This window comes from Bos grunniens, chromosome 4 (assembly GCF_055505025.1).
Source record: "Bos grunniens cultivar Pamir isolate PY7600 chromosome 4, Bosgru_T2T1.0, whole genome shotgun sequence".
NCBI classification, from domain to species: domain Eukaryota; kingdom Metazoa; phylum Chordata; class Mammalia; order Artiodactyla; family Bovidae; genus Bos; species Bos grunniens.
In genome coordinates this window covers 87,910,869-87,930,837 of record NC_141168.1, presented here as the reverse complement: position 1 = coordinate 87,930,837, position 19,969 = coordinate 87,910,869, and the positions used below count along the sequence as shown (strand labels likewise).

The 19,969-nt window shown below is 37.8% G+C and overlaps 1 protein-coding gene across 9 annotated transcripts in view; it reads left to right on the top strand.

Moving 5' to 3' along the window:
• SLC25A40 (solute carrier family 25 member 40) overlaps positions 1–19,723 on the top strand; it is an 80,427-nt gene extending 60,704 nt beyond the window's left edge. For 8 of the 9 annotated variants that reach the window (XM_086397334.1, XM_086397332.1, XM_086397326.1 and 5 more), the window contains 7 exons: positions 5,798–5,865; positions 8,265–8,389; positions 9,011–9,184; positions 11,061–11,170; positions 14,608–14,689; positions 16,921–17,001; positions 17,342–18,747. In XM_086397334.1, coding sequence (XP_086253460.1) covers positions 8,269–8,389; positions 9,011–9,184; positions 11,061–11,170; positions 14,608–14,689; positions 16,921–17,001; positions 17,342–17,454 — 681 coding nt within the window. In that variant the 5' untranslated portion in view covers positions 5,798–5,865; positions 8,265–8,268 and the 3' untranslated portion in view covers positions 17,455–18,747. Of the gene's footprint in view, positions 1–5,797; positions 5,866–8,264; positions 8,390–9,010; positions 9,185–11,060; positions 11,171–14,607; positions 14,690–16,920; positions 17,002–17,341 lie in introns of all 9 variants that reach the window. The other variant, XM_086397331.1, reaches the window with a different exon arrangement.
• Positions 19,724–19,969: the final 246 nt, after the last annotated feature.

Genomic DNA, 19,969 nt, shown 5'->3' with positions numbered 1-19,969 from the left:
TTATCCAGCGAGACGCTGGGCTTTGTTTACTTCTGGATAGCTGTGTTGTAGAGACTGAAATTTCCTCCACTCTCCCAGTTGTTGTCTTACCTGTTGTCTTTTCCTGGAGATTCCTCAGATAGTAAGATAGTTTCCCTTGAGTGTTTCTCCTTTAAAAAAAAGGAGAATAGAGATTTGGGGCATATTTGAAAAGTGGTTTCTTTTCCCCTTACCCTGCCGGAAACAGGAGGGGGTTTCTCTTTGATTTTACCAGTGAGGATCTGGTAGGGCTCAGGGGCTAAAAGTCATAAAAGCGTGAAGGCCCTCTCAGAGTAGCGCCTCAGAGGTTTTGATTCTCCGGTTAGTCTACACTGAGCTTCCAGCCGTTGGTCAGTTATAGCTCATAGCATTCCTGTTGGTGCTGGTTCTAACTGCGGGCTTCTGCTCTACTGTGCTGTGAGTCTCTGTATTTGGATGGTCTCTCCAGGCTCAGACGGTAAAGCATCTGCCTACAACGCGGGAGACCCGGGTTCGATCCCTGGGTTGGGAATATCCTCAGGAGAAGGAAATAGCAACCCACTCCAGTACTCTTGCCTGGAAAATCCCATGGATGGAGGAGCCTGGTAGGCTACAGTCCATGGGGTCGCAAAGAATCAGACACGACTGAGCGACTTCACTCTCACTTACCAGTGTTCAAGGTAGCAGTTTGACCAGTGACCTCAATTCTCTGATTATCCTAAGAGGAATTGATTTTTCAGTTTGTTCAGGTTTTTTCTTGTTGTGAGGATGGAAGTGATGCTTTCAAGCTCTTTACATGCAGAACCAGAAATCAGAATTATTCTTTGGATTTATTTTGGTCATTGCATTTTACTTTCTTAGGTGGAAACATGAATTATTGATTTTAAGCCTTTCTTTCCTCAACTCCACATTTAAATTTCCTTCAAAGTACTAAATTAGATATGTTCCAAAGATTTTGATGTTGTATTTTCATTATCAGTTGAAATATTTTGTGATTTTCTTTGTAATTTCTTTTGCCATGGATTATTAATTTTCCAATAATTCGATATTTTCCTAGATACGTCATTGTTCCTGATTTCTAATTTAATTCTGATCTGATCAAAGGAATATACTCTTAAGTTTTCAGATTTTTTTTAATGTATTGAGTCTTGTGTAATGGCCCTATGTATGATCTGTCTTGGTGACTATTTTGTGCTCTTTAAAGTGTATATTGTATTCTGCAGTTGTTGGGTATAGCGTTCTATAAGCCATTAGGTCAGGGTGGCTAATGTTTTATTTAGATCTGCTGAAGTCTTACAGATTTTTAAAAATTATTCTATTATTCTCTGATAGAGGATATAATAATCTTTAGATAGGATTGAGGATATGTCTGTCTTCCTTTTTAATTCTCTCTGGTTTGCCTCATAGGGTTTTGAACCTTAGTTATTAGGAACATACACATTCACTTGATATGTTTTTCTGATACATCTGTATTATCTTGCAGTCTTTTATCTGAATGTAGTATAGCCACCTTTCAGCTTGCAGCTTTTAGCTTTCTCATGTAGTGTTTATGTAGCCTGTCTTTTTCCATTCTTTTACTCCAAGATGGTGATATAGTTCTGTCTTGTTCTGTTACCCTCTGTGACCCCATGAACTGCCAGGCTCTTCTGTCCATGGGATTCTCTAGGCAAGAATATTGGAGCCGGTTGCCATTTCCTACTCAGGGGATCTTCCGGACCCAGGGATCGAACCTGCATTGGCAGGTGGATTCTTAACCGCTAGCGCCACCTGGGAAGCCCTAGAGACTCCACAGATAGTATGCAGATGGCTGTTGATGTAGTGAGTTTTAATCGGAAAGTTTAGTCCTTTAATATAATTTTTCATATGGTTGGAGTATTAATCTGTTTTTGTATATTTTTCTAATTGTTCCCTTTTTTCCTCCTTTCCTGTTATTGGTTTGAATTTTAATAACATTATATTGATTCCTCAATTCCTGTTTCTAGGCAAACGGTTCTTCAAAAGTGTTTCATGTGGGGCATATCTCATGTGCGTGGCATTGTCTGTCCTTTGTTCCTGGTCATCTTTTCAAGGCTGTTTGGAGAGTGAATGACCTTGGACGATAGAGGCATCCTTATTCCCCGTTGTAAATGGTTTGGTCCCCTGAGGTCGGCTTCCTCCCCTGTAGTGCATCCACCGTGTGTTCAGGTGTCATCCAGCCTTCTTCACACGCCTGTGGAAACTGGGGCTCAGGATACAGGGATCAGAATGCCAGTACTCTGGCTGCTGCTGTTGCTGTGATGATGAGCTTTATGTCTCACCCCAGAGAGTTTCGTCTTTACCTGGGCTCTCTTGATGCCATGCAGGCCGACTTGCTAACTCGCAAGTAGAGTGGATCTTGGGCCCCCATGTCCTGGCACCCTTACCCCCTCCTCTTTGTTTGTGCTGCTGCCTCACGGATGGCACATCCTAGTACTTTACAGATGCCACAGTTCACAGTTTAAATAGTTCACAGTTTAAATTCAATTTAAATAGTCTTATGGCAGAAAGTGAAGAGGCTTAAGCCTCTTGATGAAAGTGAAAGAGGAGAGTGAAAAAGTTGGCTTAAAGCTTAACATTCAGAAAACTAAGATCATGGCATCTGGTCCCATCACTTCATGGCAAATAGATGGGGAAACAGTGGAAACAGTGTCAGACTTTATTTTTCTGGGCTCCAAAATCACTGCAGGTGGTGATTGCAGCCATGAAATTAAAAGACGCTTACTTCTTGGAAGGAAAGTTATGACCAACCTAGATAGCATATTCAAAAGCAGAGACAGTACTTTGCCAACAAAGGTCTGCCTAGTCAAGGCTATGGTTTTCTCAGTGGTCATGTATGGATGTGAGAGTTGGACTATGAAGAAAGCTGAGCACTGAAGAATTGATGCTTTTGAACTGTAGTGTTGGAGAAGACTCTTGAGAGTCCCTTGGACTGCAAGGAGGTCCAACCAGTCCATCCTAAAGGAGATCAGTCCTGGGTGTTCATTGGAAGGACTGATGCTGAAGCTGAAACTCCAGTACTTTGGCCACCTCGTGCGAAGAGTTGACTCATTGGAAAAGACCCTGATGCTGGGAGGGATTGGGGGCAGGAGGAGAAGGGGATGACAGAGGATGAGATGGCTGGATGGCATCACTGACTCTATGAACATGAGTTTGAGTAAATTCCGGGAATTGGTGATGGACAGGGAGGCCTGGCGTGCTGCGATTCATGGGGTCACAAAGAGTCAGACATGACTGAGCGACTGAACTGAACTGAACTGATGTCTTTGAAATAGTTAAAAAGAAGTACATATTTTACCTGTAACCACATATTTACCACCTCTTTTGTTCTTCCTGCCTTTCTGAAGATGATAGTTACTTAGTGCCACCATGACCCTTTATCCTAAAGAATTCTTTCAGCATTTCTATAATGAAGATATTTTGGCAGTGTAATCTCTGTTTTTGTTCTATAGAAATGTCTTTATAAAGCATTTTTGACATCTTTTTGGCAGCATACAGAATTCTGGCTTGCTTTGTTTTTTAGCACCTTAAATGTGTCATTACATTGTCTTTTGGCCTTTCATGTGTCTGCTGAGAAGTTGGTCTTCATTTAATCATCCTTCGTTCTAATGAGGTGGATGAAACTGGAGCCTATTATACAGAGTGAAGTAAGCAGGAAAGAAAAATACCAGTACAGTATACTAACGCATATATATGGAATTTAGAAAGATGGTAATGATAACCCTGTATGCGATGCAGCAAAAGAGACACAGATGTATAGAACAGCCTGTTGGACTCTGTGGGAGAGGGCGACGGTGGTATGATTTGGGAGAATGGCATTGAAACATGTATATTATCATATGTAAAATGAATCGCCAGTCCAGGTTTGATGCATGATATAGGATGCTTGGAGCTGGTGCAGTGGGATGACCAAGAGGGATGGTATGGGGAGAGAGGTGGGGGGGGTTACAGGATGGGGAACATGTGTACAACCCGTGGCAGATTCATGTTGATGAACCAATACAATAGGGTGAAATAATTAGCCTCCAATTAAATAGAAACCTGGAATGTCAGGTCCATGAATCAAGGCAAATTGAAAGTGGTCAAACAGGAGATGGCAAGAGTGAACGTCGACATTCTAGAAATCAGCGAACTAAAATGGACTGGAATGGGTGAATTTAACTCAGATGACCATTATATCTACTACTGTGGGCAGGAATCCCTTAGAAGAAATGGAGTAGCCATCATAGTCAACAGAAGAGTCCGAAATGCAGTACTTGGATGCAATCTCAAAAACAACAGAATGATCTCTGTTTGTTTCCAGGGCAAACCATTCAGTATCATAGTAATCCAAGTCTGTGCCCCAACCACTAACGTTGAAGAAGCTGAAGTTGAACTGTTCTATGAAGACCTACAAGACGTGCTAGAACCAACACCAAAAAAAAAAAATGTCCTTTTCATCCCATTTTTCTTCATTTGTTTTCTCTTCCTTCTTCCAATTTAATTTTAGATTTGTCTTCAGTGACTCCTTGCTGTCTCCTTTCTGCTGTTAAGCCCACTTTTTAAATTTTTCATTTCAGGTTCAGAACTTTCACTTGGCAGTTTTAACAGTAATTATTTCCTTGCTGAATTCCAAATTTGTCCATGCACCATGGACCCATCATCTTTGTAACCCTTGCACATGTTTATAATAGGTGTTTTAGAGTTCTTGTCTGCAGATAGCATCATCTTAATCATCTCAGTGCTGGTTTCTGATGACTACTTTTTCGTTTGTTTCTTTTTATGTCTCATGAATTTTGACTGGATAGTGATCATTATGAAGAATGCTCTGTAAAGACTCTGGGTTCTGTTATATTCTTCCCAAGAGTCAGTTCTGTTCTAATAGGCAGTTAACTTTGGCTAGATTCAGACTATACTCAGGCACCACTGTGGTGGGCTGCAGCTGAAATTCCCACCCCGTCTGCCATCCACGGGGTGTCTGGTTTGTTTTTGTTGTCTTCTTCTGGGGCTGCACAATTGAGTTGTGAGCCACATCTTGTGGCTGACTTTGTTGCTAAATTCAAGGGCTTACATCCTTTGTCTGGAGAAGAAAATGGCAAGCCACTCCAGTGTTCTTGCCTGGAGAATTCCATGGACAGAGGAGTCTGGAGGGCTAACAGTCCGTGGGGTCACAGAGTCAGACATGACTGAGCGACTAAAAGGGCAACAACAACATGTCCTCTGTAGCCTCTCTTCCTAGGATTTCCCTTCTAACTTTCTGATTAGTTTACAAGCCTAAACTCTGGTGTTTGCTATCTCAAGCAAGTAAATGTACTGTTCCTTGCAGCTCCCATGGGCAAAAAGCTGTAAATGTGCAAACCTCATTCATGGGACTTTGACTTTTAACAGTAAGCTTCCCTCTAGCTTCTACTTGCTTTTTGTTCTTCCTCAGAGGTTTCAAATATTGGGTTTAAATAATGTTTTCTCAGATCTCATAATGGGAGAGGAGAGTTATTCTAACTTTCTGCCATCCCTCCACTTCCTTTTTATAATAATCTTCAAAAAACATTGCTTCTCAGCCCTGAGTAGAACAATCCCAAGCTGAGTAATGTAGGTTTATTTTGTAAGCAGGAACTGTGATTTAGAAATGCTTTATTTCTGTCTGGAAGTTGAGAAAAATTCTTTTTTTTTCCTTTTTAAATAATGGGCATATATAAATCTGGGAAGCGTTTATTTTAGAAATAAATGCTTAAAAGAATCAAATACCGTTTATCACTATAAACATTTTTGTTTATTTTGACCACTTTTTTTTCTATTACAATTTTAGGATGCTTTTTTGAAAATCATTCGAAATGAGGGCATTAAATCCCTGTGGAGTGGCCTTCCTCCTACGTTGTAAGTTGAAATTTAGTATTTTTCTTATTTAGTGATGGTAGTGGTTTTGTTTTGCCTTATCAGTATGATGGGACATCATGCATTTTGAATATCAGAACATTTCATTTTCAAGAGCATTGTTTTGTGACTCTCACAACTACCCCACATTTAATGATTGGCTAGAAGGACTCGCAGGATGTATACTAATGTCTGTGGTTTATTACTGCAAAAGGCAGGAAGTGGAATCAGTAAGGAGAAAAGCCACGAAGCAGAATCAATGAGGGGAGAGGCATGGAGCACAATCAGTGAGGGGAAAGGCATGAGGCTGAATCAGTGATGGGAGAGGAATGGAGCGGAATCAGTGATGGGAGAGGAATGGAGTGGAATCAGTGAGGGGAAAGGAATGGAGCGGAATCAGTGAAGGGAGAGGCATGGAGCAAATCAGTGAGGGGAGAGGCATGGAGCGGAATCAGAGAGGGGAAAGAAATGGAGCGAAATCAGTGAGGGGAGAGGCATGGAGCGGAATCAGTGAGGGGAAAGGAATGGAGCGAAATCAGTGAGGGGAGAGGCATGGAATGGAATTAGTGAAGGGAGAGGCATGGAGCGAATCTGTGAGGGGAGAGGCATGGAGCGAATCTGTGAGGGGAGAGGCATGGAGGGACTCAGTGAGGGGAGAGGCATGGAGTGGAATCAGTGAAGGGAGAGGCATGAAGTGAAATCAGTCAACGGAGAAGCACGAAGCGGAATCAGTGAGGGTCAGGCATGGCGGGGTCTTAGTGAGGGGGGAGGCGCAACAGGACCTGGCCAGCAGAGTCCTCCCGAGACCCCGCTGGTGACACGAAGGGCGCTCTGCGTCTCCCAGCCCCGGGCTGTCACGGCAAGTTCAGGGGTTCTTCCTTACCAGCAATTGAATCTGAGTGTAGGGTTTGCACTGGGGCTAATGATACAGCATGCTGTGTTCATGACTGGCTGTGGTTACTGAAACTCCAGCCCCCCAAAAAGAAGCAGATGTTTGCCAAAACTCACATCATTTGCACAGATCATTGCAGGCAAGCTCATTTAGTGCTCCAGACGTACAGAAAAGCCTTGTTACAGGGAGTATTTCGAGGGCTAAATTCCTCTAAGATGACCCCAGGTCAATTAGACAAATAGGCCCTCCTGAAGATACTGGACTTGGGACAGAAGCATTCTTTATTTTTCCATGTTCAGAAATTAAGAAACTAGTGTTCGTTTCGGTTTTTATTTTACTAAAATAATGAGAGGTATTGTGCTATTTATACTTCTTTTCCAGATAATTAAATTCTGTACTAACTAGCTATTACGTGAATTCATATGACAAGCTAGTAAGGCTGAATGTAAAAATTCCAATTGATACCTTGCCTTTCTCTGCCTCTTTTCTTTCTGACTTATCTTGTTATGGAGCTCATTAGTCAGTTTTGAGGCACCTACTCTAAACAGTGCCTAAGGTTATAAGGTTGGTGATAGATCCAGGAGCAGCAGTCAGTCCTGTTCCTAAGTTCTCATCACCACACTTCTCTGTTGAGTATTAGGTGTTCCCACGTGTGGTCTGTGATAGTCCTTTGGTTAGACCAGAAACAGAGACTGGTTTCTTGTTGCGCTAAATCTTTATGACATGATAGTACCTTCGACTTTGTATTTAATTAATAACTCCCTCCTGATATTTTCATTTGAAAGAATGTCATTGGAATTTCCTTTGAGTATATATAGTTCTGGTGACGTTATTTTCAGTTATAAGTAGGTATGACATGGTCCACAGTTCAAAAGTATTTTATAATTGTGCTTGTACTTTTTTACAAGTAATATTTACAAGATTTTTTACTTTAGTGATTTTCATGTTACCATAATGTATGTAGTTGGGAATGAAGACCAGACACAGAATAAGTCAAGACGACTTATTTGTCTTTTCTTATTTATGACCTGACTGGGTGCTCTAAACTTACCTTCTCTACTACATTACAAATCTCTGGAGAGCAGAAACCTACTTTACATCTTTTGTTGTCTAAGTTAAACACTGCTAATTCTTAAAGAAAAACTGATCTCACAGCTGATTTGCTGTGGTTTTCAGCTTCTGTAAAATAGAAGGATCTTCATTTTTACTTCCCAGGTGGTGCAGTTGGTAAAGAACCCACCTGCCAGTGCGGGAGACACAAGAGGTGTGGGTTTGACACCTGGGTCAGGAAGAGCCCCTGGAGAAGGAAGTGTCAACCCACTCTGGTGTACTTGCCTGGGAAGTCCCATGGACAGAGGAGTGTGGCGGGCTGCAGTCCATGGGGTCTCAGAGAGTCTGATATGACTGAGCACACATGCTCTGTGCACTGTGTCTTGTGCTTCATAATAATGTAAGAATATGTTTCAGCCTTTTGATAGTGCTGTACCAATCTTTTCGTTTGTTCTAACAGAGTGATGGCAGTTCCTGCCACAGTTATTTATTTTACCTGCTATGATCAATTAACTGCTCTTCTGAGATCTAAATTAGGAGAAAATGAAAGCCGCATACCAATTGTTGCTGGAATCGTGGCCAGACGTAAGTAATAAATTCACAATGTTTTCATTCTGATTTCTACTTAAAGCTTGCTTTAAAATGTTTACATTCATAGAGAATTTCGAGTAGTGTATTGCTAACGGTTTATTTTGCATCGTATTTGTCCTCATATGTCAACACGTATGCTCTAGCGGTCATATTGTGTGGTGACTGCCATCAGAATGGGACAGGATCAGCCTGTCCTGTTAATTCTTGGACAGAGGTTTTAGGTTTGAGATTGTAGACCTTAGATTCTAGATTTTAGGATAATAACACAGAGTCTAATTAAAGCCAGAGTCTTTTATCATTTTCTGTATACACTTTGCGATTCAGAGTTTAATCAGAAGGACATTTTTCTCTGTGTAGTGGAAGTGAGGTTTATAATAGTCCTGGTTGATGTATAGTGGCTGTGGAACTGCTCTTGAAAGAGTAAGGTGTGTGAAATACCTTTATCAGGGGAAAAAAAATCTGAGCCAGGATGTTGCCATCATTAGATACTAGATACAGTTTGCAGACATTTCAGAATAAAATTTAAAATACAAAAATGCATGAAATACTCATTTCTGCACGCATGTTTTCATAATGCATGGCTTTGCTTTTGTTGTATTCGCTTGTTTTGTACAGTTGGTGCAGTGACTGTAATAAGTCCACTGGAATTGATCAGAACCAAGATGCAATCTAAGAAGTTTTCTTACGAGGAACTGCATCGATTTGTCAGCAAGAAAGTATCTGAAGATGGTTGGATTTCCCTCTGGAGGGGCTGGGCTCCTACCATTCTTAGAGATGTACCATTCTCAGGTAGGATTTATCTGCTACATTTTAAGTAGCTTTGTGTGTACCACTTTTAAATGAAGGAAATTCTAGATTCTTTAAGGCTAAAGGTAAGTTACTGTCTTAGGTGACCACACACACCTCGTTCAGCATGGCTCTCTCAGATCTTGATGAGTATTTATTTAATGAACGGTTTCTGTTTCAAGCCTGGTTTTCTTTTCTCTTTGTTTTCTTTCTTTTTAAATATCAATTGGTGAGTACTCATATGTAGGTAATGAAGCTACCTTTAAAATTATTGTAAAGAAGTCATAATTAGTAAGATATGCAAAGTACTATGAATCAAAATATCATAACATTTAAGACCACCTGTGAATTATATTGACTCCTACTTTTTTCAGTTATTAAAAATCTCTCCCACTTGAGTGAGTGTCTTGTAGGGACTATTATAAATCAGATTCAAGATTGTGCTAATCATTGAATTATGAAGAGGGAGAAAATCATGAAGAAATACAAAATTAACTTATAGAATGTGCATACTTCAGTAGTACTTCTCTTGTGAAACTGATGTTTCCATTTAAAACCTGGAAGAAAGAATTATTGAGGACCATTGTATTAACATTCCACGTTCTTTCTCCCTTTGATTTAATCCTTTGCTTGGACTCCTGTTCACAGTCCTGTATCTTTCCCTTTCCATTAGTATTTTTCTTCAACTTTTGTGTTCAGCTATGCTTTTTAGAAACACCATGGATTCCTAGACCAATACTTTTTCATTTTTTGTTTTGATGTTTTATACATAAAAAGTAGTAAGGATATAAATTACCAAGTGCACTAATAAACACCTGTGACATCACCACCTCTGTATATGAATTAGAACACTGCAGTTTTTAAAATCATGAAACCACGTATGTCCACTTCCACTGTCACATCCTTAGTGGTAACCTCTTACCTGAATTTTTATCATTTATTTGATTTTAAAAAGTAGTTTTATCACATGTGTATTATTGCTAAACAATGGTATTCAGTTTTGCCTATTTTTGAGGTATAAAATTTATTTTACTTGGAAATATTCCTTAAGTTTTGTTTTATATGTGCAACTGTTTTTTTTTTTCACTCTTGTTTATACATGAATAAACAAGTAAACAATGCTGTGAACATTTTTAAAGTCTCTTACTGGGTATGTACAAGAATCTGCAGCTTTTAGTGCCTATTTAAAAAAATCTATTAAAAAAATGTTTTCCAGGTGTTTGTGGATGTTGCAGTGTGAGTTGATTTTTTATCTGTTAGCTTATATTCAGCTTCTTCTAAAACTTATAAATTCTAATTTGTCTGCCTTTTTTCTATGTAGACAATAATGTGTTAATTATAACTATTTCATTTTTAAGTTCGTGATGAATATCCTTTATCCAGTTGAAAAAGCTGCCATTTATTCCTAGGTTTCTAAGAAATTTCTTTGAATGCTTTTCCATCATTTTTCGATTGTTCTACAATTCTGTTAATGTGGCACGGGGCATCTAAAGCATTTCTGTTTATCACCATTGTGTTTATCAGATAACCTAATTTAGTCATAGTGTGTGATAGCTCATGAAATACTTGTTTTTCTTTTTTTGGAGTTTTACATCAGTATTCATGAGCTGTGACTCTCCTTTCTTCTCGTGTTCTTGTTGGGTTTTGAGATTAAAGTCCTACTTTTTACTGATGCATAGTTTTGTTTATAAGACTCCTAGAATATTACTGAGAATTTGGTTACTATTTTTACAAATTTCACCCAGTATTTGTCTAAATAGAAAGCAAGGTGTATCAATACTAGAATTCTCCTTTCCTTTAATATATAATATTCTTCAAATATTTTCCATAAAGTCCACATTTCATTTCTAAATGTGTTCATTCTATTCTGTTTTTGTAGCAATGTACTGGTATAACTATGAAGTCTTAAAGAAGTGGTTGTGTGCAAAATCTGGCTTATATGAACCAACATTTATGATCAACTTTACCTCAGGGGCACTGTCTGGTTCTGTAAGTTTATTCTTTTGTTATTATATTCCAAAATAGTGATAACTGTCTTACTAAAACAGAACAAAATATTATGTACCATTTCATGTCTATTGAGATAGAACAACTTTAAAGTAGTGCATCCTCAAAGTGCTAAGTATTTACTACCCTATTTTGAAGATAAATTATCAGTACTAGCCATTAAATATTTTAAAATGCATTTTATATCTCTCTTTATTACAAGTACATTGTGTCTTTCTGAAACTTTTGACCTTGTTAGATCATTAGTTATGATAATGAGTTTAGATAGTACTTTATTACACAAAGTATTTGGCAATTTGGTCATTAAATACCAGTAGATCTTGTTAGTTAATAGTTTATAAATGTTATCTCTTATGTATCATCTGATTGAGTAGAAGTAATTGCATCCTTTTCTGCTAATTCCTGTTTCTTTGGGAACATTCTAGCTGAGTGCCTCTTAAAAGAATTAAAAAAAAACTTTACAATTAGAAGGGAGCAGTACCCAGTGACAGAGAAGGCAATGGCACCCCACTCCAGAACTCTTGCCTGGAAAATCCCATGGGTGGAGGAGCCTGGAAGGCTGCAGTGCATGGGGTCGCTAGAGTCAGACATGACTGAGCAAGTTCACTTTCACTTTTCACTTTCATGCATTGGAGAAGGAAATGGCAACCCACTCCAGTGTTCTTGCCTGGAGAATCCCAGGGACGAGGGAGCCTGGTGGGCTGCCGTCTATGGGGTCGCACAGAGTCGGACACGACTGAAGCGACTTAGCAGCAGCAGCAGTACCCAGTGACCATTTTTGGGTAGTAGGGAGTTCACCTTTGGCCACTCCTCCACATAATGAAAACTCATGTAGTGGGCCTTTATGCAGATTCTTATCACCATGATCTTGGACACAGCTTTCTTATCCCCATATACTTAGAGAATGAATTTGTGATGACACAGTGATGTGCTGACATATTGGAACCAGATAAATAGAGTGAAGGAGCACAGTGTAGTCATAGAGACTGGCAGAAAAATATTGGAGTCACTGTCAGAAAACCTAGGCTACAGAAGACACTGAGATTGTGTTCAAAATTGAGACGTGAAGATTCTTGGGTCTGGTATATGTCAAATTAACCCTAGTGGGGTTTAAATATATTGAGGCAAGAGAGCAATTCTTTGCAGCAATTTAAGAAGTTAGAATACCAGCAAAATCTTTATGATTAATTATTTCTATTTGTGAGGTGATTAACTTACAAATTTTATTTATGTCTTAATCCACCATGAATGATAAAAAACAAGTACCATTTATGTTTAGTGATCCATAACAATCGTAGAACCAATTCTGTACTTAGTACTTTATGTAAAAAAAAAAAAAGCTGAATGGCTGTAGGGTGTTGTCCCAGCTTTCCAGCAATGAAAGAATGTTGTTTTACTATTTCTTACCTAACACAGAAAATATATTTTTTAAATCTTTAATAATTTAGAAAATATTACTGCCTTTTAACTGTTAAACAAATAAAAATGTGTCTGCAACAGGAAAAGCACATCAGTGGGATAACGTCCAGGCTTTCTCTTAGAAAACCGAACAGCCTAAACCCTGTTATTCTGTAGAGTGTCAGGCTCATACCCATCGTTGCTACCTTTGATGCCCATCGGCCCTCCCTATCCAGGGGTTCTGCATCTGCAGATTGAATCAATTCGATTCTTGGCTATTGAATCCACAGGTGTGGAACCACAGACACGGCGCCCAATTGTGCTGTGCCATTTTATATCAGGGACAGATACTCCACAGGTTTCAGCATCTGTAGCCAATACACCTCAGATACTAAAGGACAACTATATGGGTTAGATTGTGGAGAAACAATAATTGATTTTATCTTACCTGAGATCTTTGAAACTGATTTCAAGAACTTAAATCTCTTTACATTGATGGGTGAAATAAAAATAGATGACTTTAAAGGTCATTTTATGAGCATATTGGCCAAATGTAAGTTGGGAAACAGAAAATAGAGACTAGGTTTTACTTTGCATGACTGTTATATCAAATATAAGCCATTCTTAAGGGAATTTGTTCTTTCAGAAAACCTTTCTTGCTTAATTAAGGCATTGTGGAAATAACTGTTAAATTGATTAATTTGAAGTTTTTAATTATTTTAATTGGAGGCTAATTACTTTACAATATTGTAGTGGTTTTGCCATACATTGACATGAATCAGCCATGGGTGTACATGTGTTCCCCATCCTGAACCCCGCTCCTACCTCCCTCCCCATCCCATTCCTCAGGGTCATCCCAGTGCACCAGCCCTGAGCACCCTGTCTCATGCTCGAACCTGGACTGGTGATCTGTTTCACATATGGTAATATACATGTTTCAATGCTATTCTTTCAGATCATCCCACCCTTGCCTTCTCCCACAGAGTCCAAAAGTCTGTTCTTTACATCTGTGTCTCTTTTCCTGTCTCGCATATAGGGTCATCACTACCATCTTTCTAAATTCCATGTATATGCGTTAATATACTGTATTGGTGTTTTTCTGACTTGTTTCGCTCCCAGTTTCATCTACCTCATGAGAACTATTCAAATGGATTCTTTTTAATAGCTGAGTAATATTCCATTGTGTATATGTACCACAACTTTCTTATCCATTCCTCTGCCAGTAGACATCTAGGTTGCTTCCATGTCCTGGCTATTATAAACAGTGCTGCGATGAACACTGGGGCACATGTGTCTCTTTCAATTCTGGCTTCCCTGGTGTGTATGCCCAGCAGTGGGATTGCTGGGTCGTATGGCAGTTCTATTTCCAGTTTTTTAAGGAATCTCCACACTGTTCTCCATAGTGGCTGTACTAGTTTGCATTCCCATCAACAGTGTAAGACTGTTCCCTTTTCTCCGCATCCTCCAGCATTTTTGTTTGTAGACTTTTTGATAGCAGCCATTCTGATCGGCGTGAGATGGCACCTCATTGTGGATGTTGAAACCCATAAAGAAAACATATGTAGCACTAAAAGTTCAAAAGTCTATTTTCTTTAATTTTTTTAACAATTTTAAAAACATTTGGAAAATTGTAAATGCTATTTACTAAGTACTTTAATTTCTGCTTTAAAATACATATTATGCCTTCATCTGTGGTAAAGGAATAATGGAACACACAGGAGCATCAGAAATTGTGAATACTGGTTTTGCAGTCAGAGGTCTGGTTGGAATTCTGACTGCCAACTAGTGTAGTGTGACCTCAGGAATATAGGGGGACTGTTCTCTTAGTCCTGAACTTTGGGAGGAATACACAAGACTTTATCTGTTCTCTTCAATAGGAGCTTCTCTTAAACATCCCTGGTTTCACTTTATGTTTCAGTTTAGTTATGATTTTATTACTGTGTTTATTAAGTAATATGCTAATTAGAGTATAAAATACTTTGGGAAAAATTTAAATTTAAATTAATTTTATTTTTTGTTAGTTTGCAGCTGTTGTAACTTTGCCATTTGATGTGGTAAAAACACAAAAGCAGACCCAACTTTGGATATATGAAAGCCAGAAAAGTAAGTTTAATTAATTTAAAATGTGTCTAAAGTGCCATGAAAAATATTTTCTTTCTAGATAGTTAGGAATATCTAAGGTACGGAAGACAAGATTCCCCCTGCCCCTTGGTTGCCTTCCTCTCTACTTAACTCAAACTAATGTATTGTTAGAATGGAGTACCCAGAAAAACTTCTAAACCTAAACAAAAAATTTAAGAAATTTTAAAGACTGTATTAGTATGCATATATATATTCTTTTTTCTTTTCTATTTTTTAGCTTCCCTTCTGATGTGTTTTTTTTTCCCCCTGCCTGTTATCCCATCTACTTCTTTATAACCTGTAATTTCTTCTAGAACAAAACTGTCCTGGGGCCTTCCCCTTTAATGCAGAAGGTGCAGGTTTGATCCCTGGTTGGGGAGCTAAGATCCCACATGCCTCCTGGCCAAAACACCAAAACATAAAACAGAAGCAATACTGAACAACCACAATGAAGAATTTAACAATGGTCCGTATTTATAAAAAAATACTATTAGTTGCTTCTACTAGATCCATTCATTCTGTTATTATTACAGAAAGTGTAGCAAGCCCACTGGAAATAGGGCTTTGTTTCTGAAACATAAAATTGTTAGGATTTGATCATTTGGATGGTCAGTAGAGGAGTGTTTATTGTTGTCTGTGCTTGAAATATTAATAATCACAGTGTTTCCTTACAGTGTATGGAGTTGCTTTTCCCCTGTAGAAAGAGCTCTGGGACGTTGGATCTTTAGGCAGGGCTCTGCCATGGCTTCCCTCCAGTTGAGACGTCTTCTTGTTCGTCGTCTTTTACATTCATCTCACCCTACTATTAAAATAGAGACCAGTTTGAAACTTGAGCTCCGTAAGATTAGAAATACCCAGCTACTTAGCCTCCTTTCTTTACTAGTTGTTTCCAAAATTGAAAACAATTAAACAAGGAGTATAAGTTGTCAACTTGTAGTATAAAGCTTTTGTCACTGACTGTTTTTAGAGAGTTAAATTTCAGTCATAAATACTTTGTTCTTGGTTTAAAAATGTATCCTTTCTGTTTGGTTGCTCTAATTACTGTAGTTATACTTACACTATTTATATAGATAGTTTAGCTTCTTAAATGACAAGGCCTCATTTATCTTCATAGGGAATCTGATATTATATAGAAGACATTTTGAGATAATGAGCCCCTCTTCATTAAGTTGCAGATTCTACAGAGCTGTTACTGAATGATCCCTTTGCCTAATTTTCCCTTTTTCCCTAGGCACACGTACTGAAATGTACTTTAACCCTAATGACTCAGAGTAGTCCTCACTGTACACACTGATCACTGTAGTTTCATAGCGCAGCTCTCAGAAGCCAGTGAGACCATTAGGAGTGTCTGCCTAGCACGCACTGGTCTGGGAAGACTGAAATCCTCAGCTGTCACAGTGGTAGGATGCCCACCTTTTAGCAGATTTTTTTTCACCTTTAGCGTCTGTAGTCTGGGGGCTAAGCCAGCTGCTTAGAATCACTGTGTACAACGAAGGTCAGTGAACTTTGTGTATGTACAGCACATTCATGAGGTTTATGTTTGAATCTGAGTAACATCTATTTTTGCTGATTTCAAAAGATGTATAAATCTGTTTCTTTACTGTGTTCCAGACACTTGAGCAGTTGCAAATAAGTGAGATGTTACTGTTAGTTACAGGAAAACTTCCCTTCAGAGGAGACAGGACGGATTTATTTCAAGACTAGCACATCTATTCAGAAAGATTCTAGTAAAGTGGAGCCTCCCTAGGGAGAATAAGCTATTTTTCCTTAAAGCTTCTCTTTGGGGAAAAAAGTTTTTTTAATGTATGCACTAAAAGTACAATGAAAAATGGTTATCGTGGCTTCACTTGGGGAACCCCATGAAAATTCCTGTACATCTTTAAAAATTTTTCCATTATGAAAGATTTTTAAGATACGGAAAAAAGTATAAAGGACACACACCACCAAGCTTAAACATCAGTTCAGGAGAGGCTTTCTGTATGTTCCTCCTTGATTGCATCTGGTCCTGTGTACCTTAAAAGTGCCTTTAAAAATTCTTTTTAATGAATCCAACTATTAAAAATAAGATTTAAAATAGTTCTTTATGTAAACAGATCTGTTCTTATTATACTGAAAGGATATATCCCAAAGCCCATAAACACTCTTTTATGTGTATTTATCTATATTAGAAATTAAGTGGTAATTTATAATAGCATCGTTTCTTTAACATTTAGTTTCTATGCCTTTGCAAATGTCAACCTGGACTATAATGAAGAACATTGTTGCTAAGAATGGATTTTCTGGATTATTTACAGGTAAAAATATTTCCTTTACCAAACTGTTGACTAAAATGTTTACTTTTTCCTTTTAAATTAATTGCCTTTCAGCAGAAAATTTTTGAAAATATTCCTCATTTACTATTTCCTCCTAAATATCTTTGCTGTAAGTTTAAAAATTTTAAATACCAGTTGCTTTTGAAGTAATTTGGAATCAAAGTGAGGAGTGAACAATTGGGCTTGTTCTTTGACACCAGTTATGGGACAGTGTTTTATATGTTACCTCACTTAATTTGATAACTGTCAAAATGAAACCAAATAAATTACATTTTAAAATGTACGGTAAAATTTGGTCTGAATTTTTCTCTTCCCTTTTTAGGACTGATTCCTCGTTTAATTAAAATTGCTCCTGCTTGTGCTGTTATGATCAGTACATATGAATTTGGGAAGTCTTTTTTCCAGAAACAAAATGCTCAAAGACGGCGATATTAGAGATGCTGTTTCAACCTGAAATAACAGCCATGACCAAATAATAAGAGGAGACTCTTAGGCAAGAGCTTTTTTTCACTTTTTTTGCTATTATCTTACAGTGGTTTTCTATCATTCTTATCTATAATTTAAACGAATAGTAAATCTCTACTTTGCATTTAATCATTCTAATTTCAAATTTTTATCCTAGTTTTGAGAATTAGAATTCCAGAAATCATAACCATTGAGCATTCTTGTAAAGAAGAGAAAAATTATTCTACACTGAAAGCAATAATCTCAGAGTTTGGTACAGATTTCTGTGTAACTTCATCCTGTTGGGAGTGTCAGAGTCGTCAGACATTTTTGCAGTTGTGTGCTGAATGATGTACAGAGTCTAAAAGAATTCCCAAGTCTTTTATACACATTTAAATCATGGACGTAGATACTTAAGTGTTTCAACAAAGTAGATAATGGAAAGCAGTCTTTAAATATTATTATTCACATCATTTACCAAATATTGCCTATCAGTTATTTTCTTTAATTCATATGTATTTGGGTGTTTCCCCTGCTACCCCGCCCTGTTACTATTTTAAGGCCTCATGTGTATTAAGATTTCTCTGATCTGAGGTATGGCTATCTTACATTCATGAACCAAAAATATAACTTGTGTGATATTGATGCTGCTATTTTTGATGTCTAAAGACCCCGTATTATCTACTGTTTCTGTGAGAGAGCGCGTTCACTGACTGTATTCAATGTTCACTTCAAACTTGGGTGTTCAGTGGAAAAGCACGTTGCATTCAGGCAGTGAGAAGGCTGTTTCAGCACAAGAAAGGCCTCTGGTTTCAGCTGTCTTGCCATCAGGTATTACCGTTTGTGAAGTTCTCTAGGTCACGTCTGTTCGCTTGTTCTAACACCACTGAGAGTATGTTCAACATGTCCCTTGACTTTACACATCTCACACAAGTGTGCTAGACAAGGAACTACCCAGCTAGTTTCCTTGAAGAAAGAGCTTTTGGTCACTGGAGGCTAATGCCTAAGAAGTTTAGTTTCAAGAATGAAAAAGAATATGATTTCAAGACAAACAATATTTTTAAATATTTTTGTTTTTCTCAGGATCTGTATACTCTAAGAAAAAGCACTTTATTGCAGTCTATCTGTATTTTATGAAAATGTGAAGCATTTTTTCCCTAAAATGGAGTAATATATATTTAAGTGACAAATCTCTAGTGTTGGTAGGAATTAATGTATTTTCTAATATAGTAGAAAACTATTTAATGTTTCACCTGAAATAAACTATATAGGGTTTGTATTTAAGCTGTTTGTGTTTATTTTATCCTGTGTTGATTTACCTTAAGTTTGCAACATATATATCCATAAAAATATAAATACATTTTCATTGCAATATTTTGTGCTTTCTTAAAGCTACCACTGTGCTTCTAGCTAAATACTTTCATATGAAATTATGTTAATGCTATACTATCAACATATATATAAAACACACGTGGAAGTTTATCTTGAACACTGAATTTAACAGTATTCAATTTAAATTTACCTTTGTTCTGCTGTGCTTTTGGGTAACTGGTAGGAAAAGGCAGAAAAATTTAGATTTTGAACAACAGTCTCAGAAAACAGTTATATTTTTCAAGTTAATGTTACTTATAAACAAACAGAAGGGAAACTTTCATTCTCTCCTTGCCCCACTATTGACTGCATTGTGGAAAATTCTTATTTTATAACTAAAAGAATTTAAATAAACCTAATTCCCTGTAGTTTTTGTAACATGCATTACATGCAATGTATCTGAAAGAAAAGAAGTCTGAATTTAGGCTTTGTCTATACTTAAGTGGAATTCCCTGGTGGCTCAGAGGATAAAGCATCTGCCTGCCATGCGGGAGACCAGGGTTCGATCCCTGGGTTGGGAAGATCTCCTGGAGCAGGAAATGGCAACCCACTCCAGTATTCTTGCTTGGAGAATCCCATGGGCAGAGGAGCCTGGCCGGCTACAGTCCACGAGGTCGCAAAGAGTTGGACACGACTGAGCAAGTTCACTTCATACTTAAGTGGTAAAAAAGCATTACTAGTAGGAACCAAAAACGGTTTGGCTACAATCTGTATTCTTGGTAATGTTTCTAAATGCATTCTGTTAATGTTAAAATTTCTAACATACACATTTAATTTCTTATGTGTAAGTTTTTTAAGAAACATGTCTTATTCAAGTATTACATGCTTGCTGCCTTTCATATAATTCCATATTACTTTTCAAAAATAAAGTTATTTCTAGGAAAACTAATCAATTACTATGTTTATTTAGCCACATTTGACTCCTTTAATTCTAGCCTCTTTTTTTTCCCCTGGGGCACAAATTCTAGGGATATGGGAAAGCTTAGTGTATTACTTTTTAATTTTTGTCCAAAATGAACTTTTAAAAGTAAATTACTGTTATTATGTTTTAATCCATCACTCAACACTTACTGTGGTAGGCAGTATAAAAAGCACTGGAGGTAAGACATTGCAGCTACTCTCACTGGTCTTAAGG